Source organism: Epinephelus moara, chromosome 15, assembly GCF_006386435.1.
Source record: "Epinephelus moara isolate mb chromosome 15, YSFRI_EMoa_1.0, whole genome shotgun sequence".
Lineage (NCBI taxonomy): Eukaryota > Metazoa > Chordata > Actinopteri > Perciformes > Serranidae > Epinephelus > Epinephelus moara.
The window spans coordinates 4,055,443-4,081,960 of NC_065520.1; the positions used below are offsets into that span (position 1 = coordinate 4,055,443).

At 40.9% G+C, this 26,518-nt stretch overlaps 1 protein-coding gene across 1 annotated transcript; it reads right to left on the reverse strand.

The window, feature by feature from the left end:
• Positions 1–2,500: 2,500 nt before the first annotated feature.
• LOC126401622 (sodium/potassium-transporting ATPase subunit alpha-1) lies at positions 2,501–26,302 on the reverse strand. The gene is made up of 23 exons (XM_050062957.1): positions 26,130–26,302; positions 25,585–25,695; positions 21,773–21,832; positions 16,944–17,045; positions 16,672–16,773; positions 16,467–16,580; positions 16,047–16,181; positions 15,102–15,219; positions 13,330–13,598; positions 12,919–13,227; positions 12,112–12,246; positions 10,929–11,121; positions 10,659–10,834; positions 10,436–10,572; positions 9,076–9,226; positions 8,758–8,926; positions 8,503–8,657; positions 8,242–8,365; positions 8,005–8,150; positions 7,783–7,913; positions 6,109–6,210; positions 4,459–4,550; positions 2,501–2,699 (listed from the first exon to the last, which is right to left on the reverse strand). Exons 1-23 carry the CDS (start codon positions 26,139–26,141, stop codon positions 2,671–2,673), a joined length of 3,072 nt encoding a protein of 1,023 aa, XP_049918914.1. The 5' UTR covers positions 26,142–26,302; the 3' UTR covers positions 2,501–2,670.
• Positions 26,303–26,518: the final 216 nt, after the last annotated feature.

A 26,518-nucleotide genomic window follows, 5' to 3' on the forward strand; every position in this document is an offset into this window, starting at 1 on the left:
CACTAGTGAAGCTGCCATGCATTGTTTCCTTTAACATATTTATCTGTCTCTACTGTTACTGGGCGGCAAATGCTTGGAACTCTGAATCCCTGCTACCTCCAGGATGCTCTCTGACCCCTGATGGAAGGGGGCCTCAATACATAGACCCCAACGATTATCGCATTGCAGCCGTGTTTGCAAGTTTAGCTGCACTGCACCCCAGTAGCAGCACCCTTGTGGCCATTTGCATTTGTTCCAGGAGCTCTTAAACCCTTTCATCCCACAACACAAACAAGAGCTTTAGTCTTTCATCCCTGGATCTACGCCTGAAACCAGAAACATTCAGCCACTTGTTGTTGTATGTACGGACCAATGAGGACTTTCAGATGTACCTGCACATGCAAACCTTTCTGCAGCTTCGTAGTTTATATATTTCTAAGGCAGACCAGTAAAAAGAAAGCCCAATCGCAGCAACTAAGTGTAACAAATTCCTTACATCGCTCTCCTCTGTGCAGCTTTAACCGGCTATATCAGCACGCTGTAACAGATTACGTTTTGAAAGCCACCTCTTCAACCATGAAGTAGACACAGGCAGCCCGCCATTGGAGTGCTATTGTAATCCTGATAGGTAGACTGTGTCACTCACTGTCTAGCACCCTGTGTATTCTAATAGACCTTATCAGCTGGTCTGGAGAGCAATCTGCAGCGACTGACAAGATAAACCTGAGACAGATCAAACAGCGCTGGGGAGATCTCACCGCGAGGACTTCATCTCCTCTTCTATCTATTTAGGGCTTTAACCTCTTTTCTAAAATGCAAAACACACAAAAAACACAAAATCACAAGTAAACAAACGAAGCCGCGGGTGGACTAAATTCACAGATGGACACACAGCAGTGAGCCCTGGCATCGAGGAGGAGTGTGTGTGCGCATATGCTGACACATGTGCATATGTAAGTGCATATATGCGCAGTCTGTATTTTTGTTTTGGCAAGCGCATTCGCATGCATGCATGTGCGATGAGTGTAGCTTGCGTGTTGCCAGTGCTGCTCTATAAATAGCCTAGATTTTATTTAGATGTTGGGAGAGAAAGAGAGAGAGAGAGAGAGAGAGAGAGAGAGAGAGGGCTCTCAAATGAGTTGCCATAGCAACAGGCACGTTCAGGGGCCCTGCTTGGTGAACGAAGGATGAAGGCATGATAATGTTGGTGTCTGTCTGCTGCCTCTTTTCTCTCTCTCTCCCTCCGCTCAATTCATCTAAACTGTATTGCATTATCGGCATGACAATTTATCAGAAAGAATATTAACAAAGCAGACAGTTGATGTTCTCAAATCATAATAAGGTGATTAATTACGTGTCTTGAAAATGCACGCTACAAAACGCCAATATTTGTTCTTTTGCCTTGACTCTTTCCTTCCTCCTCATCACAACGATTCACTTTTCCCACCATCCATCAACCTCATCCTCCTTCTCCCTCTTTCCTCTACATCCCTCCATCCTATTGTCTGCAGACTCTCGCTGTCTGTCACACACTAGCACCCTCTGCTGTAAAAGAAATCACCTGTGAAGTCGGAGGCAGAAGAACCTGATTGGTTGGCTGAAACACTCAACCTGAGCTGGGGAGCATGCACGCTTTCTGGTAATATTCTGCCCACAGGCTCAAGTGTTTCCTTAAGTGTGTGTAAAGCAGGCCATCTGTGACCAGGTTGGTTTGACGATGCTGCGCACACACACACACACACACACACACACAAGAGGGGATGAGGGAGAAGGGGGTGTTCATAATGCCCAGGGTAAACACAAAGTAGATAGCACTAGAGTGGTCTCAGTTAATTTTCACTGAGGGGCCTCTTTGCATTAGCGGCCATCAGAGCAATGCATTGCAAACACTATTGTGGCAGACTGACTCGTGAGATAATGGACAGGCATGCACACCACACACACACACACACACACACACACACACACACACACACACTTCTCTGAGCTGCTTTTCCTTAATATCTAGTAAGTTTAGATATAATCCCGGGAAAATAAAGATCAGACTTTAACTTTAGCCACAAGTGCAGCAATTCTAACACTTACATTTGATTTAATTTCTGTTGTTTAATGTAGCAGAAGTGCAAACATTCGGTGGGTAGTGGAATAGAACAGTTGGTTTTCAGAGTTGGAGGTAGTGCATGTGACTAATAGTCGCTGCTGGTCACTGCTTCCTATAACAACACCCAAAAATATCTCATTTGCTTTGCCAAACATAGATAAGTCTTTCTCTCTTTATCATAATTGTTTTATTTCAAACTCACATCCCCCTCTGATCTGACTCCAGAACTGAAGTTTAGGAACTGTTGAGGTGGATAATCCCGCTGCACGGGTCACCGGACCTGACTCACTGGTACATATCTATTGAACCTTGAAACAACATCCTGCATGAAATGCCTGAAATGCTGTTTTTTCCCTCCGTGTGTAATGAAGGCAACAACAAAAGTGTGTGCAAAAAATAAACTCCCAAGCAGCCTCAATGTACAATGGTACGGAAATGTTTTATTGTGAATGACATATACATCAAAATAGTCTTAATTTGTCCATGCTTGTGTTTTTGGGGTCTGACTAACATCTCAGACAAATATGTAACATGGCAGTAAAGAACTGTGAAGCACTGACTGTGCACTCCGTTGTTTGTGTCGTGTTCTCTCAGTAGTATGTCTCCTGCTCCACCCAACCTAGAAACCAAAGGAGACAGAATTAGGGACATAGTTTTGGGATGTTTCTTCTCATATTTGGGGTCTAAATTCCCCTTGTTGTCTTTCACAGATGAATCAAAAAGAAAGGATGGATTTAAAACGGCTTTGACCTTTAACTTTGCACTCAGGCTGCAGGATGATATCATCCCTCATGTTGGCTGACAGTAATTCAAACAAACAAGACCGCATCGGGGAGCGTGAGCAAGACACGTCCTGAATTTAGAGCCGAGACTTTCTTGGCGATGCCATTAAGGGATGTGTCCTGCAGGGACGTGGAGGTTGTGTCACTGTTGTCTCACGGTTGCTCATGAGATGATATCATCCTTGAGGCCAAACGTATGACTAAAAGGAGAACTCTGACCTATCAACACGAGGAGCTGTGGTTTGCAATGCATCATTACATGTACGCTCAGTCAAATAACACTAGATTAGAGGCTGGTGTGACTCTAAGGTGTGGATGCTATTATCTAGCATCTGTTGGCCCCTCTGACTAAAAGCTATATTTTATTTTTAGACCTGAATCAATTGTGTTTCACAGATGGCTAAAAATCACTGGGCTGGAATTCCCGCTTTTGAGTGAAATTACAAAACTTGATTGAGTCCAGGTTTAAAAATAACCTGGAGGACAGTTCGCTTTGGGTCATGCACACAGTGGACATGTCTCATTTTTAGGACTTTGTTTGAGCAACTTAAAATAAATCCCAGAAAGTGCAAACTGTGTCATCTCAACTTGTTTTGTTCTGTCTGATTGTGACACATTATTCACCATGGATGGGCAATAGGATGTTCACTGATCTGTGCTGAGGGGCTCAGATGTAACAGACCCACACACACACACACACACACACACACACACAAACACAGCTGCATCACAGCCAGCCCCGCATGCAGGTTCTGCCCAGCTCTGTGGGTGGAACAAGGCATTAACAAAGGCAGGGTTGAGGGTTGAAATCCCACCGGGGCTCTGCCATCTGCCACAGTTCACTGGTCTGTGTGGGGACACAGTTGTGGCGGGGATAACAGACACAGGCACACACACACACACAAATAGACACAGGAGCACATGCACAGCTCATACTAAACACACATATTGTTCACCAACCTTGCAATACATCATTTACTGATACACCTCTGCTCTTTTGCTCTCTGTATTACACATCACGCTGTATATCATGACTGACATTACATCATCACGTCAGGTCATGTCTGATTTGTTCGTTGGGGTTATTATTTTGTGATCTTTTTGCATTGTTATTTTGGTTAATTTCTAATAATAATACCCTGGAATTCACATCAGCATTAAAATAAAACTCCTGGTGTCACGGCAACATGAATTAAGCATTAACCAGCGCTTACAGAATAAATTGTTCCCGTCCTGCAAAAACAATGTGTCTCCGAACAGTTAACTTTTAATGAGCTAAGAATACCAGCCTTTTCAGCTCTGTCACTATGCGTTTCCCAGCAAACCCGATGGGGTTTTAAATGGTTTATTTAGCTTGTGAAGGAGGATAATTTTCTCAGACCATAAAGGAACACTTCAATCAAAGCTGCAGAAATACAAGACACATTGTTTTCTTTGGACGGCGACAAAATTTAATGTGACAGAGCTTTTTTCTTCTGAATCTGATTTCTCATTTGGCCAAAATCCTGCCCTGTGCAAATACAGAGAGCAGAGGCAGAAATGTGTCAAGCTTCAACTGCCTCAAAAAGCAAAAAGGAGAGTGAGTAAAGGTCTTACCGCCTGGGTTGCGTCTGAGGATATATCTTCTGGCTTCATCGTACAGGAAGATGAGGAGGGAGTAGGGGAAGGCACAGAACCACCAGCATGGCCTAAGATATGGATGGACGGACACAGAGATTGAGCACACAAACCATCACATGGAGATTTTAAATGATACTTATTAGTGTCTTTAATTGTGGACTGCTCTTGGCCCCAAACAGATGACAGCACTGCCTATTTTGTTGAAGCCGGCTCCGATCAGACAAAGTGCTTTTTGCAGCTTGCTGTGGCTTCTTTTGGCAACCACCGAATAACCTGCCCTTAGCTTAACTGCTTTTTTTGCTGTGAAGTAAACTCACAGATCTGTATCTTAAACTCTGAGATCCATGTGGGGACATGAGACCCTCAGAAAGAGGAGAAATCCCAGGAAGTACCACCAGCTGGTCCAGGAGCTTAGCCTGGATGATGGTCGGTTCAAGGCTTATTTTAGGATGAGTCAGGGACAGTCTGACAATCTGCTGTCACTTTTTGTGCCTAATTATGGTTGGTAAAATGTTAGAAAGTAGATGAGGCTACAATTTGTTTAGATATGTTTTGCAGCTTGCCTAGAGTCACGCTGAAATTGAGATCACATTGGCTAAACACATGAACCATGTACGCTACCACTTGTCATCACCACCTCTCAATTTGTCTGATTAGACAATGGGGAAAAAATGGCAATGACGTCGGGGGCTTTTCTGCACTAAGTTAAAAGGTTTTTCAAGAGAAGGTGTTGCAGGTTGCCCTTGCAAAAACACAAGGTGCCTAGCACGGAAAAACATGCTACACTTACATTACAAACAAATGCAAAAAGCAATCTATTTAGCTAAATTTTATGTTAATTGATTCAATATTTGCTGTCATTTTCTGCACATCTTGGGTTTTTGTTATCAATAAACACCTTTCCATGTCATATCTGAAAATTCGTTGAGAAACAGAAATCCTCAGAGGCAAAGACAGACATAAAAAAGAACAAAACAATCTGAGCACAGACGAGACAGAAATAGGGACACGAAGACAAAACCTGGCAGGAGAGACAAAAGACTGTCAGACGGAGTGGAAGAGAAGCCAAGGTTAGTTAAACATCAGCAGTCACCCGAAGAGAAAGGTGAGTGGGTGGGTGAGGAGTCTGAAGAGACAGAAGCACTGGGAACAGATGAAAAGGTGGCAAAGAAGAAAGGAGAAGCGGGAGTAGAGGAAGACGCGCAACAATGACGAGGAGAACAAGGCGAGGAAACACCTGAGCTAATGAGCCTGACATGCTCTTTACTGCTTTCTATTTTTCTCTGCTGGGCAAAGAATCTCATTAGCACAGCGGCTCTTCTGCTTCAGTCTGCCTCTGAAGTGGAAATTACCAGTGACACCAGATAATATCCACCTTTTTTTAAACAAGATAATGAAGCTAAAACAGCACAGACTTAAACTTCATCATAGGGGAATACAAAAAAAACAATGGCAAAGCACTGGCTGCACTGTTTGGCAGGAAGCCTCTGGGACGTGCAGTAAAAGTCAGTAAAACAACAGAAAAGAGGATTTCATGTATTAGCACTTTAATAATGATGAACTTTATTGTGCTCATAAACTCGAAAAATAATAGTATAGGTGTATATAAGTGTGTGTGTTACTCACTTGAGAGGGTACATTCTTAGGGCAACGTCCATGCCCGGGCAATATGACAGGAAGGCAGCCAGAGCTGTCTCTTCAAATAGACCAAAGATGAGGATACGGTTCCTGTGAAAGCAAAGAGTCAACAAAGTTAGAACAATTTCACTAGTTACTTTTATTAACTTGAGATCATTCAACACTGTGATTCCTGTCGTAATGACAACCTTTGAAGCTATAAATATTCCTACAAGGTAAAACTAATTCTTGTTAAACAATTTACTCTCAGGTGTTTTGACATTTGATGGACACTTAAAACTACAGTATCTGGGTTTTCATCCTAATGCAGGCGAATTTTAACAAAATATTTTTTGTTGCCTGTTTTGGTTTGTTGTTGATTGCTAATTATGATGTGCTGTTAAAAGGGTAGGTGTTATAAGCTGGAGCTTCAGCCTACCTTTTAAGTATTTTCCATTTTCTGTGGGAGGCTGTGACTTTATTTACATGAATTTGTAGATGAATACACGATGTTCTTATTTCTACTTGCAGACAGAAATAAAGTCTAATTCTAATTCTAGTGTTAAAAGTCATCCAGAGACGATGAAAAGAGCTTGCAGTGGCCTAACGTTATACAATGACTGTATGTCACTACATTGACCTTTATTTATACAGTAATTTTCCACTTCGCCTTGCCAAGTTAATTGAAAATGCACATAAAAAGAGGTGGATGGAAACTCATTGTTGTCGTCAAGAAAGTCTGCCGTAACTGAAATATAATGTATCAAAGAAGTCTGGGCGGCTCATCAAATTGTATTTTCAATTATAATTTTGGCTTCCAACTATTATTCATTCATTCATCCTCTAACCGCTTCATCCTCTTGAGGATCGCGGGGGGGCTGGAGCCTATCCCAGCTGACATCGGGCGAGAGGCAGGTACACCCTGGACAGGTCGCCAGCCTATCGCAGGGCTGACACATAGAGACAAACAACCATTCACGCTCACATTCACACCTACGGACAATTTAGAGTTATCAATTAACCTAGTCCCCAATCTGCATGTCTTTGGACTGTGGGAGGAAGCTGGAGTGCCCGGAGAGAGCCCACGCTGACACGGGGAGAACATGCAAACTCTGCACAGAGGGGCACAGATCGAACCGGCAACCCTCTTGCTTTGAGGCGAGAGTGCTAACCACTACTCCACCGTGCCGCCCCCCAACTATTATTCAAACAAGATAATCAAAATAAAATGATTATTGCTCTGCAATTTGGCAATGCTGCTGTTTTTTCATGTGTTATAAATCAAGGGCATCTCTTTCCTTTACAGTGGTGAACTCAGTGTTGCCAAGTTGGTGAATTCAGCAACTTTTTAGACTCTCCTAGTTTATTACTAAAAAGCGACTAGCAACAAATTCAGCTATTTATTCAGACCGTCAGGATAAAAGCTTGAAATATATTCAAAATTTGAAAATGTATATTCTAATGTATTCCAATTGTTACCGGCTCTTTTTCCCCTTTAACCTGTGAGGGTGTAATAATCAGAAATTATGACTTTTGCCATAATCGAACAGCCCCAATTTATATATTATATTATATTTTATATACTATAGAAGTACCCTGCTTGAATTTATCATGTCAGAAAACACGAGTTTGGAAGTTACTCTCTGTACTTAAAAGGTCCTGTATGTCTTCACATGTACATACTTCATTCCTTGCTGCAGGATGGAGTTCCTCCTGGTCTTACAGATGATCAGATCGGCCCACTGGACGATCACAATACTGGCGAAGAAAGCTGTGTGACATGTGTGCTCTACGATCTTTCTGCGCTCGTATGTCTGGTGAGGAGAAAATTTAACAAGATGAGCACATATTCCTTTTCTGTTATTCCTTTGAAAATCTGATTGAGACAGATAAAACGTTACTGACCCACTGCTGTCCGTAGCTGTCTTCCAGGTCATTTACATATTTGTCGTCCCACAGGACTCTGATCCCCAGCAGGTCCATGGGGAGGAAACCATTTTCAGCCAGGATCACAAAGTATGTGAAGAACCCAGCTGTGGCCTGCATCATACCTAACAGAGGAGATGAGCAGCATTTTAGAAAAGCACCAAACAAACTGTCTGGACATCTAAAAATCATTTATGTACCATGAGGTATGCTTACCAATCTGTCCATAGGCTATGCTGATGAGCCTCTCATTCACCAGTTTGTCTGTTTTGGGGTTTCTGGGCTGTCTCTTCATGATGTCGCTCTCAGCTGCTTCATAAGCCAGGGAGATGGCAGGGACCTGGGAGACAGCAAGAAAATAAGAAAAATAAGTCAACTAAGCATCCAAATTCACATTATGCACAGATTGGATTTTATAATGACTTTCCATTAACGAAAAATTTGCACAATGTCAAGAAATCTGTTTAAAGAGCTCACCATGTCAGTTCCCAGATCAATACAGAGGATGGTGACAGTTCCCAGGGGCAGAGGGATGTTGGCGATGATGAAGAGGAGGAAGGGTGAGATCTCTGGGATGTTACTTGTCAGAGTGTAGGCAATGGACTTCTTCAAGTTGTCAAAGATCAGACGGCCTGAAAGAGTCATTTAGAAATGAATAGGAGGAGAGTGAGGAAATCGATGCTTTTCACAGTCTGTATTTTCACATTTCTGCAGATATAAGCCTCGGTGTACCTTCTTCCACCCCAGTAACGATGGAGGCGAAGTTGTCGTCCAGCAGGATCATGTCAGCGGCCTGCTTAGAGACGTCAGATCCAGCGATACCCATGGCGACACCGATGTCAGCCTTCTTCAGAGCAGGAGAGTCGTTCACACCATCACCTGTCACAGCCACAATGGCTCCCTGTTGAGAGGGAAAGGAAGTGTTAGGATGTCAACTTGCTGCAAGATTTAGCTTTAACTTTCTCATTTAAAAAAATCTCGGGCCATTCTGAGAGCTGTTAATCCCAATGTGTGTCTGTAAACATGTCTTAAATTCTCTTTTATGCTGACCTGTCTCTGGCAACCTTCCACAATAATCAGTTTCTGCTGTGGAGAGGTTCTGGCGAAGACAATTTCAGTGTGGTACTTCAGCACATCGTCAAGCATTTCTGCGGTCATGTCTTTCAGCTCGCCACCGTGGACAACACAGGCCTTGGCATCCCTGGAGAGGAAAGCACAGCAGCGTCAAGACAACAGTTGTAATCCCACATCCTGTTTCTGAGAGAAAAACTAAGGATGGGGTAATCAGGGCAATAAGAAGTGAAAATCATGAACAATCATGAGGAAACAGGAAATTTCTTTAGAAAACGAACAGAATTGGCCTTGATGCCCTGTAAAGAAGATTATGGCATCATCAGCAAAAAGCTAGATTTAGAATAAAGTGCTAAACATCTTCAGAACCTGCCAAATTATTAGACCTTCACTTCAGACAGTAAATACATTTTGACATTTTATAAGTCCCATGGTACAGGACAGTATATTTTTTCCAGAGACAGCTATTTTTTTAAAGAGATATATTGTATTATATGTTGTGCTTTGTAGCATTTTGCCACCATGGAGCACCAGGGCAACTTGCAAATATTATTAATATATAAACTTGAAAGCTGTTAGTTGGTTTCTGACTCCCAGTGAATAACTCCTCACGTTTAATGGTGCCACTGTAAGGGTTTAATGTTCCGCTAACTGCTAACAGCTAACTGTTGACCAGAAGATTCAAGTTCACAGCAAAAACATGAACATTTCCAGCCCCCTAAAAGTACTTTATTTTACTTATATGTAACAGTAGTTTATTCAGTAGTCTATAGTAGTTTAGAGATTTCACAATATCAAGATATATATCATGTATCACAATACTGTCTAAAAATATCCCCATACTATTTATAGGCCATACTGCCTAACCGTACTGTGTTTACTTTTATGCACAAACCACCAAGGCAAATAGCTTGTGTGTGAAATCCTTCTTGACATTAAGCCTGATTTTGACAGATGATATTTTTCATCAGTTGGCAAACAGGAAATTTCCTGCATGATGACAGCGTGACAGTGACCTAAACATCCAGACTAAACTTGCTGATGAAGAAAAGTAAAGCCACCAGCTCAGAGACTCATGTAGATTTATTTGTCTGCAGTGAATTAATGGTAAAAGCCTTTTTGGCTGAGTAGATTGCCTCGTTAGCTAACGCTGATTTAATTTTGCTCTATTAGTACAAGTATAAGGAAGAACTGCTGCAGAAGAAGAGACAGGTTTCAAGAGATTTAATTTAGATAATGAAAATCAATTTAAGCAGGGTGTATATCTGCAGTGAATTCTTATTCTTAATAGCTAGTGCCACAAGAACACTCAGAACTAAGATTTAGTAAGTGTACTAACCTGGGGTTGACCTCTGAGATTGGTACATTCAGGCGGGCAGCGATGTCTTCAACTGTCTCGTTACCTTCAGAGATGATACCCACACCCTTAGCGATAGCCTTGGCTGTGATGGGATGGTCACCTGTCACCATGATAACCTGAGGGAGAAGAGGATAAGAGTATTAGGTTCTGGTCTTCAAAATAATACATACCTGTGCTGTACACCTGAAAAGACTACACTTACCTTGATTCCAGCACTCCTGCATTTGCCCACAGCATCTGGCACAGCAGCACGAGGAGGGTCAATCATGGACATGAGGCCAATGAAACACAGCTTCTCAGTGGGGAAGTTCACCTCCTCAGTGTCAAAAGCAAAGCCATGTGGGAACTGGTCATCAGGGAGGTGGAAATGGCAGAAACCTGGGTAAGACAGGAAGAAAATACTTGTCAGATTACTTTTCTCTCCCAACACATTAACGACGTTAGCATGTAGCTGAATGGAGCTATGCTATACCCAGCACTCTTTCTCCAAGTCCTCCCAGCTCAACATAGGCGTTCTGGAAAGCGTCTTTCATCTCATCGTCCAGAGGCTGCTCTTTGCCCTGGATCATAATGGTGGAGCAGCGGTCCAGAATCCTCTCCGGGGCACCTTTCATCACTAGCATGTGCTTGGTCTCTCCAGGAGTTGAATTCTTGTGGATGGAGAGCTGTGGGACAAGAGCAGGACTAGATTTTATATACTTGTCACAATCACAGTTTTATTCTAAACTGTGCTAAAACTAATTTGTAAAAAAAAATGGTCAGTGAACCCAAGAGTTTCTGGGATAACATTTTCTTTTGCTCAGCATCCATCCCTGACAGTCTCTCTGGGATTTTTGGAACTCCTTGAAAACGAGATGATACATCTCAAGGGGATTATCCTAATAAAATAAATTTTGATATATATTTGTTTGCTCCAACTACTCTTTGAATCTTCGCCAAGCATTAGAACAGGCCCTCATCTTTGGTATGGTCATAGCAAAAAGGTTTATCTTGAGAAAGTGGAAAGCGGTTTCCCCTCCTTGCTCTAACAACCTGGACATGAGTTAGCATTTTACCAGCCCCAGTTCCCTCATCTCAAAGTCAGTAGGTTTTTTAAATGGGTATTTGGTTAGATGCCTGAAATAAGGTCTGTGGTTAACACAAGCTTAAGAGACTTCTTTGATTCGTTCTTTGACATAAAGTCTGTCAGTAAAATGACATGAAATTTTGACGCCTTTATGTGTCTTAAAAAAGACGGTTGCTAACAAATGGCTAAACAAGACTACAAAACGTCATCATGTCTAACATGGGTTTACAGCCTCTTTGTGGTGGTGACGCTGAAGTCATGCAACTGGATATGGACATATGCATATGGACTGACATGTATATGTACACTTTTTCTGTGAGCGAACAGTTTTTAAAAAAATTCTTCTGTCATGTCTATTGGTTTGCTTTTGTTTGTTTTTGTTGTAAAAGAGGAAACTTTTCAAAAATATTACATTAACAACTGGTCCATGAAGACATGAATAAGCCCAACCAGTAGAGGGCGTAAATTGACATTTCCCTCTGATACCACTACAAGTAAACTCTGTATCTGCAACACTTCACCTGCACAAAATACATGTGGAACAAATTTAGAAGCTGCGATGTCATGGGAAAATCTGGGGATTGTTTACCTGGTATTTGTTGGTGGAGTTGAAGGGGATCTCTGCAACCTTGGGGTATTTCTCTCTAATGCCATTAACGGATCCACAACACAGCTCAATACACTTCAGCAAGGCAGCTTCTGAGGCATCACCGGCTACATCTCTCTGTGGATTTAAGCAGAGGATCAGTGGGTTTGACACAATTTGAGGAAAACATTGGTAAAAATGCAAAAACTAATCTAACACAGAAGCAAAAATTTTTCATGCACTTCCAATCAAGTCAAATCCCTCCCATTGATTTCAACAACAATGGCCACTATCTCCAACAAAATTTCAAACAGCATCTTTTTGAATATCCATCTTGCTCCCATTATACAGTTTGTGGAAAAAACAGATTTGTCAGCACTCATTAAGAAATAAATCAATGGGTCTGTCTGGCCACCTCTTTCTATAGCTGCAGCTATATATTTCTGAAAAGGCCTTTAATTATGCTGAGTGCTTTTTATAAAGATTTGTAGTGCGGTCTGGCTGCATTTGTATTTTGCTGGATCCAAAAAGTTTCTTGCCAAGTCATAATGCCAAGTCACCTCCCACACAGTCACTGCATCTTGGGATTCATTTGAGTAATGTATCCAATTCAACAAAAAGGGAAGAAAAATATTCATATATGAGGTGATGAGGGTAATTTCTGCTCTTCGCTTGTGTACAACCAGGAATAAGAGATGATGTTATTGATACCTTCCTCCACTGGTGAATTATTTATGCTCTTTTGTGGTAATCAGAATGGGTGAACTAGAGCAAAACGTTTAGTGTTTGGTAACCAGGGGAGTTTCTCACCTTCAGGATGGGTACGTTGCTCTGCTCTGCCAAGAAGACAGCGCGATTGCAGAGTCCGGCGATTCTGGACAGGGCGCTCCAGGTGGCTGAGCTCCTGTCGAAAGAGGTACCGCTCTGGTTTTCTGTGGTGTCGGCCTCATGGATCTGGTTGTCGAACCACATGTGGGCCACGGTCATCCTGTTCTGGGTCAGGGTGCCGGTCTTGTCAGAGCAGATGGTGGAGGTGGAACCCAGGGTCTCGACGGCTTCCAAGTTCTTCACCAGGCAGTTCTTCTTAGCCATACGCTTAGCAGTCAGGGTCAGACACACCTAGCGACAGAAATCAAGTGTTTATAGCTATAATATCTTCAGTCGTTGTATCAACAAATTTTATTCAAGTGTCCAGTAGAAATGCCGGACACCACAACTCACAGTGACAGTAGCCAGGAGACCTTCTGGCACGTTGGCGACAATGATACCGATGAGGAAGATGACAGCCTCCAGCCATCCATACCCAAGGATGAGTGAAAGGATGAAGAAGGAAACACCAAGGAAGACGGCCACGCCTGTGATGATGTGGATGAAATGCTCAATCTCAACGGCGATGGGAGTTTTTCCGCCTTCCAGACTGGAAGCCAGGGTGGCGATACGACCCATGACGGTTCTGTCTCCGGTGTTGATGACGATTCCTCTGGCAGTACCTGAAGAAAAAGCAAGTGATGTTTTGGTCAGTGTGCTAAATTGTGGCCAAATTGTTCCATACTGCTGCAACCAGCAGCAGTGAAAGAGGCTTATTATTCTAAGTGTTTGATATCGTTGTGAAAAGGATCCCTACAGAAAGTTCAAGAGAGTTAAAGAGTCAGATCCTTTTGGTTTAACCAGAAACAACCCTGAAATTGCAATCACCAAACCAACCAGACTCGATTTAAATAAACAGTAGTTTTGTCACTATATACCACACTACTGTGGTACTCTGGTTTAGTGGAAATAAACATTTGATTTAACCAGTTAGATGTGAAAATATGCTAAACATGCTTAAATTACTGCTAATTTAAATGGAGTCTGGTGGGTTGGCGGTAATGATTTTGGGGCTGTTTGTGGTTTAAAAAAGGATCTCACTCTTTAACAAAAAGGTCCATCTCTGTATGGACCTTTTCCAAAATGTTGTCAGACACACAGAATAAATATCAGAGCATAAAAACAAGCACTTTTAGTGGAAGTACATTGACAGTGCCAACATGTCCCAGGTGGTTACATTGCAGCCAGTTTCGTCACAGCTGGCTGCAGCAGTTTTGCTCAATATTGGACCAATTTCAAAAAGTGTTGTTCCCATTAGTCGCTCAGAAACTAAAACATGTAAAAATAAGGTCCAGGCTTAAAAATACCGAACTTGCCCTTTAAATTTCATAAATTCAGCAACATAATCAATCAATTTTAACAATTAGTTGTTGTTGATTACTCATCTGAAGTGTTATTGTCCTATCTTATTCACATGCCAACAAACAGGGGACAGATAATGGTGTGTGTGACTTGGTTAGACAGACCAGGCCTAGGTTGCTTCCCATGGCAATTATGAACATGCCAGTTGGGAAACAGGTCATGGTAACTGAACTTGGGTCTTAAGGAGCTGCAGCATTTACTCATGGACAAACTGAAACCTACTCTGTTCATTTAGTACGGCTCGACAACTCTACTGTTATCCTCTTTTATGCTCCGATCGCAAACAGCTGTCTGCTCTGAGTGCACTCTTTTTCTCTCACTTGACCAACATGCATGAATATATGAATTTGTACAGAAAAAAGAGGCACCCAAAACTGAGATATTTCAGAGCTTCCCCCTAAATTTGCGGGAACTGCTTCCTGGATTGAGGTTTGCAGGAAGTGTAACAAATGGTTGTATGGCAACAACAGTTGAGTATGTATTGAGGAAGTGGATCGGGCGATTGATTGTGGAGGCAAAGACATTACCAGCCGAAACACTGTCGCACCTATCCATTTTGGAAAAGCGACAGTCAATGGGGAAACTCCAATTTAACCGACCAATAGTGCAACCTCATCCCTCACTCAATCAGTGACAGACTTTGGCCTTTATATCGACTTACAGTATCTCCACCTCTTTCAAAGCTTTTGTAAGTTTAATTTCCTTCTAACTTGGACTTAGTTTAATTCTGACCCAGTAATTTCTGCAATTTGTTAGTTCTCTACCTTCAACGCAGTTGGTGGAGAAGAAAGCAATGTTCCTGGTTTCCAGAGGGTTGTCGTTGGAGAAGTCTGGAGTACGAGTCTGAGGCTCAGATTCACCAGTCAGAGAGGAGTTGTCCACCTGAAGGCAAAGGCAAATTTATTTATAGACACATTTCATACCCAAAGGCAACATAAATTGCTTCACAGAATCCACAAGTAAAAGCACAAAAAAAAACCAAATCATAAAACATCAAAACAATAAAAAAGGAAATAAATAAAAGCAAGGGCAAACAGTTCTTTAGCTGGGATCTGAAAGTCTTGGCTTTTCTGGCAATTTGTTCCACATTTGAGCAGCGGAGAAGCCAAAGGCAGCTTGACCATGTTTGGTTTCAACTCTGGGAACAACCAGTGATCCAGAACCAGCTGACCTGAGAGGTCTGTGAGGTTCATACTGGGTCAGGAGATCTGACATCTTGGACCTTAACTATTCAGTGATTTATGGATTTTATAATGTTTTGATTCTGTGCAAAATGATTAAAAAGTAAAGCAAAAAAGAAGTACTAAAGATATACAAATAAGTAAAAATAACCTGTCTACCGGACACAGGTCAAAATTAAACCAACTGAGGAACAAACTAGACAAGTTTACAACTAAGACGATGTGATTTAGATCTTCGAGCCAAAAGAAACCTTTTCAGAAAGTGAACAGAGGAAGCAAACTTCATGAACCACATCTGTCAACATACAGTATTTCCCATCAGATGTTAAGCAACTTTAACCATGACTTACTGACAGACTGTATGCGAGTGAGTCATGATTTCTTTTGTCTTTGTAACCACTTGACCAAAGCTAATACTCCACACCTACAATAATACATAAATATTTAATATCTTAAGAGTTGTTCCAAACCACTGCTCCATAACAATGTCTGTAAGGTAAGATTAAAACAAGTCTTTGAGGTTCGGACCTTGCAGCCGTGTGCAGAGATGATTCTCAGATCAGCGGGGATCCTGTCTCCACCTTTCACCTCCACCAGATCTCCGACCACCACCTCCTCAGCATTGATGCTCTTCTTTTCACCGTCACGGATGACCAGGGCTTGCTATGAAAACAGAAGTGACATTTTTGTTTTTTAGGGCAATTGTGCATATCAATGTGATCAATTCTCTGAGTGGGTTTTGTTTTTATTCCCAGCAGCAAGAATTCAGATGATAAATGGAAAAATGTGTCATCAGTAATTCTGCTCCTTAGCATTGTGCAACATGTTCTGGCATTTGTCACTGTCTTAGATTTGATAGGAGCTACTGAAGATTTGACATTTTGGAAAGAACTGCAACTAAATGCTTTTCAGTGATATTGTTTATAATATAAAGGGCAGAAAACTCACCTGTGGGACCAGGTTCTTGAAGGAGTCCATGATCTTTGAGCTCTTAGCCTCTTGGTAGTAGGAGAAGCAACCAGTGATGATGACGACAGCAGACAGCACAACACCCAGGTACAACTACAGTGAAAGAGAAAAGACTGTTTGTCAGTTCATCTTTGGATGTTTTATTTCTTTAATTAATATCATACTGTAACAAAGACCTGCTTACGTTATCATTTGCTGGTTCATCTTCTGAGGCAGCCTGGATACCGTAAGCAAGGAAGCAGAGGATAGCACCAATCCACAGCAGCATGGAGAAACCGCCAAACAACTGGAAACAAGACAAAACAACATTAAAGTTTCAAGACTGAGCCGGTTTAACTGGCAAATCTGAGTGAATTTACATTTAAAGGTTTTGAATATACAAATAGGTTGGTCTTTTGCATAAAAAAGTGTTGAGCTCCCAACTGGGAATTTCAGCTCAGAGGGAGTGACTTTTACCTGTTTACAGAACTTGACCCATTCAGGCGTTGTGGGAGGAGGCGTGAGGGCGTTGGGGCCATCGCGGAGCAGGATCTCTTTTGCTCTGGAGTTGGAAAGACCCTAAAAACAGACATAAAAAACAGGTTTAAATGAGGACCTCTTATGCTTTTCCTTGTTTTCTGTCATGAATATAATGTTACAATGTCAGATGCTCATGTTCAACCTTAAATAGTCTGAGTGGGCGGAAGTTTGCTGCAGAGATCAGCCTCTCATTGGGCGGAACGAGCCACTCGCTGAAGTCCCGCCCTACCACCTCCGGTTGTGTAGCAGTTTTCAACCGTTTTCAACACGTCCTTTACTAACTTTTGCGGTGTTTGATCTTGCGGGGATGTAGCCATTTTTCTGCCATGGTTCGCGTCCTGTAGGTGATATTTTTGTGGGCGTGTTACACCAAAACCTGTTTCCCCCCGGCAATATTTTTGCAAGCGCACCGTTGCTGTGGCACCGCCCAGAACGACTGTGATTGGTTGAAAGAAGTACAAGCAGCCGGGGCGTTTTTTTCTCCAATCTCACAGTGAGAGTCGGCCCAGCCAGACCTTTCTTTTCTTGAGAAAGGTCTGGTGAGCGAGACTAAACCTTAAATAATGAGGTAAACATATGTAAAAGTAATCCCTGTGAGCAAAAACCTCAGGCTTCAGACTGTTCTGAATACTCTGCTGCTAGTGTTTACACACTAACATCAGGGAAACGTAATCTTGGTTTCTGATGTCGTTAATTTCTCCCTGATTTCGTCTCATAATCCTGTTTTTATTGGTGATATTTCACAGAAGGAAGTGCCGCCATACTCTGTTACAGTCATTCTCTGGCTGCAAGGACAGTGCAGAGACACTGAAATACAGAAGACCCGGAAATGTTGACCAATCAGAGCAAACAGGGCTTTTTTTAAAAGGAGGGGGCTTAAAAAGACAGGCGCTAAAATGCAGATTTCAGACAGAGGGTAAATACAGCAACCAGATCTCAATCCAAAGTCGTCGAAATCTGGGCGCTTGGACAGTGACTTCCAGTGTCAGGCGCTGACGATAAAAGCTGTCTTTTAATGTCGGCATGATACGCAGCCGACCACTGTTATAGTTTCACAGCAAAAAAATGTCAATTTGCGGTGTTGTATCGGCATAGTAGGTTTATTTTGAAAGAGACTGTATGTAAACGGCATCCGAGAACGTCACCAACCAACACACCCAGGGTACCTTGCACGTCTTATGTGTGTTGGAATACAGCCGACAGTATGAGGGAAAAAAGTGTTTTTTGACCACATGAAAGTGTTCTAGTAGAATCCCCAAATACAAATATGAACCTTAAAAAAAGGGCACAACGTGTCACCTTTAACTGTGCATGTTAGCTACAACACTATACATGCTTTCATGCTTGGCAGCCTGACAGAAAGAAGAGACGGGGGTGTGTTTATGTCTGTGTAAACTAAGGAAAATCATAAAAGAAAAACCGGGGCATCCTGTTTTTTGACCTGCTACTCTGCAGCTTTGTCCTCCTTTACTGGAGGGAAGCACTATGAAGGACGAGTCAGAGCGACGTGTTTCCAACTGAACTGTTTTATTTGGTAAACAGGTGCACCGCTATTACTTCAGGAGGTGGTGGATTAAAGTTTGGTTGAAACAAAAAACAAAAGGAACACATATCCACAGGAAGAAAGGTCTCAGTAATCTTACAATTACTGCTTCGTCTTCTCACAAGCCTGTAATTAGACGGTAAAACGCAGTTTAGGGTCAATTGCGGCTTTTGATATGGAAAAAGTGGTAACAGCGTGAGAGAAGGAGACAGGACAATCAGGTTGTATCTGTGTTATCATTGGACAGTGCGTACTTCAACATGGTCAAGGTCACGTTTTCTTAGATTAAAAAAATAGAGGAGAATTAGAGTAAAGTGTGCCTGCAGCTCTCTTTGGAGGGGAACCAGGAGTGAAAAGCAGTGTTTTTTTTCTTGTTGGTAGGGTCAATAAGAGCAGTGTTCCTGCGTGAATGAAGTCTTTGTTTTGGGGCAAACTCAGACAGATCAGATTTCAGCGGATAATCAGCATCAGTCAAGCATTTGGCCGGTGTAGGACTGTATTGAGTTGTGTAATAGGATTGTGTGTATTTGTGTGTGTGTCCTAAGCTTGATGAAGACCATGGTTGAAACATGGAAATTAAATTTTGTGTAGCCCTGACTCTTTAAAGGGTCAGTTTACCCATGTTAACATGTGTGCATGGTATGGACACCTGGGGGCTAAGAATAAAAATAGACTGTCCAGAATTACAAACATGGCCAGTAAAATTATTGGTTAAGAGCAGAAATAACTGTGTTGAACATTGAAAAAAAATCGTTGCTGATCCTGTTCGTTCATTCTCTTTTTAAAGAATTCATAAAATTACCCTCAGGACAATGCTTTCACACCAAATGCAATAACTTTGTTGTAACATGTTGTGTTATTTATTGTTTTGTGATTTTACTATGACATGTTTTAACCCTCGGTGAAGCTGAAGGCAAATTTAAGATTATTACTATTATTATTTTCCATTTTATTGTGGTAGAGGTAATAAAACTAAAACTATCTGCACAGCCAGACACTGGGAGCAGTGTCTTGTTTAAGACACATAAGCGTTGAAATGCATTGTGATTCTTTCAAATACATGTGGAGAGAGTGAAAGGCATTATGCAATGCGCTCTTGGCTGGCTAACCTCTTATTATGCAGTCTGTACCTCTCTCCTGCAGTCACCTCCTACCTGAGCAGTGTGTTTGCTTCATGGAACCTCTCACTTTTAATTCTGGGCGCATGTTGAGGCTGCATTCACACCGAGGCAGGCATTGCAGCAATTAACCACAGGGTTGTGCATTTGCAGGGGAAGTGGAGGGTGGGGACCACATATGGAAAGCCAATCACCCTGTCTCAGTGAGTACTGAGTACTTGTCTTCAGTTTGTTTATATTGGCTGAAAGATCTGTAGACTTCCTTTCCATTATCCTTACTGTAGCATATTCACGGCCAAAAAGGACACATGGGTGCACACAAAAACAAAGCAAGTGCTCTCCTTTGCAGGACTGTGCTTCATGTCTTTTCCTCAATATATTTTTTTTGTGATTTAAAGAGACTATATTACTTATTTAGTGATTTGGTGTGTGTGATGCATGCAGTTCTCAGCTAAAAAGAACAGTGTAAATGATCTGTTGATAGTCATGCTGACGTCACACTAGCAACATTACACCTTTCACTAGTTTCAGTGTCTGTATCTGTAGAATATTTCACAGATATAAAAAACTTTAAAAATGTGTTTTTAGCACTTTGAAACCTGGAGGAACAACACTTTTCTTGTGCTGCTTTCAGACGCCTTTTGCAGCTATTGAAACCTTTGAGCCCTGAGCAAATTGGTGCAATTTCTTTAAAAACATGGGGGGAAGCAATGACCAACTGGGTAAGAAACGTTCCACAAATTGCAAAAATTGTTATATTTAGAAATTTATTTTTAAAAAGCTCAGGGAAAAGTATATGTATAAATATCATAATTATATATCTTTATATATGTATTATGTATATATTAATTCAATATACAATACACATAACTTTTCATATTTTGTATGTTTACTCAAATTGTATTGTTGTTTATTCTACTGACGTATATATTGTAGTTAGATTTTCACACTTACAGCATCAGTACAGTGACAATATATATTTTATTTTAATATTTTAATTTTCACATCTTAAGAACTAGTGTTAAAAATGGTAGCATAACTGTGGACTTTAATGGAGAACTGTGGGTGCCTTAAAGCCCCTAGATCCTATCCTTCAGCCTGATTTCTGCCAGCCCCCCCCCCCTTTTTTTTTTTTTTACAAAAACTGTCATTGTGTTTTGCTGTAGATGACCCTGTCTGATGTACCTGTTCTGTGTGTATATTTATATATCTGTGTTTTGTTTTAGTTTTTCACTGAAAAATCAATAAAAAGAAATTATATAAAAAATGGTAGCATAATGCACATTTTATTTTTATTTTAATGCACATTTCATATGTCATTATTTCATTAATTGCTCTATATTTACATACTTTTTTTTCATACTCTTATTTTTACTTCTTATAATTCTCTACTCTTTTCATTGGAGCAACTGTGAAGAATCTCAATTTCCCCTCTGGGATCAATAATGTATTTCTGATTCTGATTTTGTTTATGATATCTAAAATCATGTTACAGAATTACTATAATTTTAAGCTCTTTTCCAGGTAAAACTTTGTTTTTAACTTTATTTTTTATTATTTTTATTTTATATATATATATATATATATATTTTTTATTATTTTTATTTTATATATATATATATATATATATACATATATTTTATTATTATTATTTATTTTTATTTTTTTTGCAAATTTTTTGGGTAATTACTTATTTTGTTGGTCATTGCCTTCTTCTCATGTTTTTGGGAGGGTTAACTCAACACTTCCTGTTTCCGTTAAAGACAGAATTCCTACATTTGTTAACACAAGTCTGTTATGATTTCCTCACCTTTGACTGTCTAAAATAAATATAAATAACATTCATTATGAAATGAAAACATTGAAAATAGTGACTGCAATGAGTTTTGTAAAATTTTGCATTAACATTACATAATAAGAACTAAGGGAAAACAACCAAATCTCAAGGGAACTTTACTGCTGTACATATTTTTTTTTACAATACATCAACATATGCTTTTGACCTCAGTTTGTACTGGGAGATCTTCCCCTCCCTCTGGGCTTATCTGCCTCTGTGGATCACACACACTAAAAAACAAACACACACACACATGGAGAGTACTCACCCTGGTTAGGTCGGTTCCATATTTTCTGTGAAGTTCATCCAAGGTTAACTTGTGATCATCCTACGGACAGAATGAGACAGAGAATGAAAGAGATTGAACCACATTGCGTAAAACAAGCTAAAATCCCTGTCATTTTAAAACCTGCAGATATTATCTCCTTTGAGGATTAAAAAATGTCCTGTCATGTCCTCCAGAGGGACACAGGGGACATAAAGATGACAAGGCAAAATCAGCCATCTGATCAGGATCAGATTATGGATGCATGCCGGTCCATACAGTGTGATTTTAAGATTAGTCAGAGCAGACATTCGAGTAAAACTGGACTCTGCTGGTGATTGGAAATTTGCAGCCAAACACAAGAGCTAAGCCGCTATGAGCTCAGCTACGTATGGACTCATTCAAACAGTTTGCTGTGAGCAAACAGCCCATCTAGCCGAATCAATGTCACCCAACTGATATACTGATGTTTGCTTCCAAGAGTATTGCTCGTGTGTGACATTTGCGTGGAGCCTACCCTTTCAGAGCTGCACTCACATCAATATCAGTAACGTCAAAATAAATTTGTTGAATGATTTGATCAGCAGAAGTGTTGTTTTCAGGTAAATATTTGGTCACAGCGTCTATAATTACCAAAGACTGAATGAAAGAGCGGGGTAAAATGCAATTTACAGTGCAAATGAACAACCAGAGGAGCTGCCACATTCATGTGCCTACACTGTGTTTGCTGAATAACGCCTACAGCGAGTGAATGAATAGAGACTCTTCCACTGTCATTTGGATGATCTGCAATAATATCTGACTCCCACCTTTAGTTTTCTATACTGCGTGAAAACAAAGTATTGTAATCTTTACACAGAATCCCAAAGAGTGAACCATCCACATGCCTAAGTTAGTTTCTGTGTTGGTTTACTGATCTCACATATGTGACAAATTCCTGTAATGGTCTTGTAACGGTGCTGAATTTTCCATTTCAGTATGGCAATAACAGTTTATTTCCCCCAGCAATTACTTTATTGTGGAATAAAAGTGCTCAGCTTGCTACATCCTGAGAATGAGGCAACAATCATGCACAAAGAAGTACGTCATGTTGTAGCTGTTTGCTTGTACTGTATCATATATTTCCTTTTGTTCTATATATGTTTCTTGATTTTTGCAGTACTTACTTTTATCCCAGTTGTCTTTCTTTGTTAATGTTATGCACCAATACACCAAAGCAAATTCCTTTTATGTGCATACCTACTTGGAAATAAACCAGATTCTGACTTAATGTAGTATAAGGGAAAATATCTGCATATTCAATCCTGTTATAGAGATAATATGGTTGTTTGGTTAAAACAGACCCCCATTTATGATCTGCAGTAAACCCAAACGTCCTATAATAGATGGCAGCTTTGTTCGTAGGTACTGCTGGTCCATAGTGAATGAATGAATGAATGAGGGAATGAATGAAGCATCAGTTCACACCACTCAGTAACAGTGGCCCATTATATTATGTAAGGACAAGTTTACATTGACCTTTGAGAGCTGTATGCTTTGCATCCACCGAGTATATGTGAATTTATACATTTACATAACAGCAATTTGAGCACTGAAAATGTGGAGTCCTGAGCCTTTAATGGATGAGTTCCTTTACATTACGCTCTTTATGGTCGGTTGAAAAAAAGGGGTGTAATTGGACAGTTTTGCCCGGCCTGCCACCGTTTTGCATTATAATGAGCGAGTAAAGTGTTCCGTGCCAAATGTGCCGTGGATAATGTGTTATCACATGCCCCAAACTACTGTTGCTTTTTTGGACTGTTTGTCAGCAGTCCTTTTGAAGCCCGCAGAGAAAATTTCTTCGCTGGCTTTGATACTCCGGCTCATAAACACACACATTTGAATAATGCTCGCACGGCCAAACACACACTCCTGGACTAGTTTCTTCTTCATGCTGAACTCAATCACAGTGCATGTGATTCTATATTTAGCATTTTATCAAATCACCAGCTGCTTTATGTTGCTATGGGAATGGTAACCACTGTCTGCCTTAGCTGGACTTTGACGCCTCAGTTAATTGTATGGTGGCGCAAATATGACGGTGCAATAATGATTAACATGTCAACTCCATAGAGACCCACCAACAGTCTTATTACTGTTTTACTACTGCCAAATATGCTATTATTCTTTAACCAAATCTGAAACCTGAGGATCATCAATACAATTTTTTGTTCGGAAAATCAACCTTTCTGAAGACACAGCACACTTTCAACACTAAAAACACCGCCTGCTGTTAATTGCAGTAAATGATATGCTAAGTTAGCGATACGGTTGCTATGGCATTGAGATGTCCTTCAGCGGCAGCAGGACTTTGAGATCTAGTTAAGATGTATGGACAATAATCATTAATATGTCACCTAGATGGTTCTTTTATTGCCTAATAACCTGTAGTACTCAGTGACCTGGTGGGTGACATTGGGCAGGGACAATCAATGATTACAGAATTAATTATAAAGCTGGTAACAAGCCACGACTTTTATATTCTGTTGTAACTCTGGCTTTTTTAAAGTTACATAAGCGTATTTGCAACATACTGACAGCATCAATCTGCTCCTTTACATGATGACCTTGTGAAAGTCAAAGACCAATCAAGACATAATACAACAAAATTACAGAAAAATTATTATAATGACATTATTAAATTACAAGCAAGACATTAAGATGTTCACTAACGTCTACTTTAAGATGAGACCTGAATGTGTCTCCTTGTGATCTGACCTTGTGAAGGACACTATCCGACAGAAGTTAAAAGGCGCTTTGTCTTTAACGAGGCATTTTAAGGTTGGCCAAAAGGTCAAACACTGAAGTGAGAACAGCTTTGGTTAACTTCTTGAGAAGAGAGAAATAGTTCAAGTTACAGATGAAACCTTAACAACACCTTTAATAAATGTGTTTATGCCTGTAAAATGCCACCATTGGATATTTCAACATACAGTCGGTAGTATGAAATCAGTCATTAGGCCTTTAATTGACTTGGGGATGAACTTAATGCAAGAGTGACCTTGGGAAGTGACCTCAGCTGGCTACAGATACAGACTGAGAAAAAGCTGACACCAGTGGAAATCGGGTGACTGTTCTACACAGGAAACCCACCTAAAATTCTATGCATGCAACTCTGCAAAAGTCTCTGCACCCAGAGTAGCTGAGTTTAGTACCCGCGTGATTGTGGCTGGAGATAAAATGAACAACTCATGATCTGAGAGTCTGGAAGTAAATTGAAGGCATAATAATGTATGTTTACCGGCTGAGGGAAAACAGGACTAGCTCATATGTTTTGAGAAACTGAAGACAATAATGACAACAGAGCTTCTCACCCAACATCTCAGCGTAGAAAACTAATCTAGATAAGCATGACTGAGAAGTTAAGTATAGTTGTGAACTCCATAATGACATTTGACAGTACATGCAGCGGTCTAAAGTAGCAATCTTTATGAAATGCGGGGCAGACAGCTACATCTCATGTGACTGGCCATGAGGTCAAAGCAGAGATTTGTCCTAGCCGTGACTGTATCATTGCTGTGACTGATGACAGTGACTTACAGTGACCAAGAGTGTTAACATGACCTGAATAGGGCTGACATTAAGCATGAGGTGAGCAATGTGTATGGGAGGAAATGGTTGGAAAGTTCAAGAAGGTCATTCTATTGAATGCCTGTCCCTTCCCGTTAGAATCAAGGTGGATTTTGGAGGTTATGAACATGTTTACAAAGTTATTTACAAAGTAAGTGTTGCCATACTGAAATCCAAACTGGTTTCACATTTCTTTGTGTACTCACCAAGTCAACTTCTTTCTTGAGCTCGTCCATATCCTTGTCCCCTTTACCTTTCTTCCGTTTCTTCTCCCCGCCATCTGAGGTTGCTGCCAATTTGTAATCATCTTTCCCTCTCTGGATTGAAGAAAGTGAGACAAAATAAGCTTCTGAACAAGATCGCGCACGTGTAGGAAGCCTGCTCTGAGGCTTCCTCAAAAGTTGCTCGAGCAACAGCAGAAAGCAGTGTCAACTTTGCTGTTCAAACATGCTGTAAAACCTGTGTTAATCATTGTTAGAAGGATTGTGAATGCCTCATAAACATCTCCAATTTAAAAAGTTTGAAGAGTTCTAAAACTGTGAAGAAGAAAAAAACAGCACGCTTGCACAACTGGTTTCGAAACTGCTAAAGGTACAAAGTACTTGAGGCAGACCACAACTGTCAGACTTAACCAATAACTTGTGACAAAAACTTGGTCTGCGCTCAAAACTGAAAATCATAACCAGCTTAATCTTAATCTAAAGACTCTTAGAACCTAGTCCAAAACATGTGACAGAGCTCCAATACTTACTCCCAGCCCCATGGTTGCAACGCTAGTCTGAGAACAGTCAATCCAATTGTCTTTTTTAAATTGCAACTTTCCTACTCCGCCTCTCTCTCTCTCTCTCACACACACACTCTCTCTCTCTCTCTCTCACTCAGCCCTGTTGAGTCCTGTGTCTTCCGCACTACCCAGAGCAGAGAAGATAGGTTGCTTCACATTAGCATACCTTTATACCCACAACTGGCTCACCTGCCCCTGGAGGAGGGGCTTGGGGGGAGGGGAGACGGAAAGGGGTGAAACTGGACAGGTGAGCTGTAGTGTTGGACTGCTGGAGGGGTGAGAGGTGGTGGTGGTGGTGGTGGTGGTGGTGTGGGGGGTTTACTGGGGGAGGGAGGCACCGGTGGAGGAGGAGTATG

Excerpts from the sequence above, each read along its gene's own strand:
- LOC126401622 (XM_050062957.1), bottom strand. Across the intron at positions 8,927-9,075 it reads TGGAAGGTTGCCAGAGACAG|GGAGCCATTGTGGCTGTGAC; the intron begins GTCAGCATAAAA and ends CCCTCTCAACAG. Across the intron at positions 8,366-8,502 it reads TTGATCTGGGAACTGACATG|GTCCCTGCCATCTCCCTGGC; the intron begins GTGAGCTCTTTA and ends GCTGTCTCCCAG.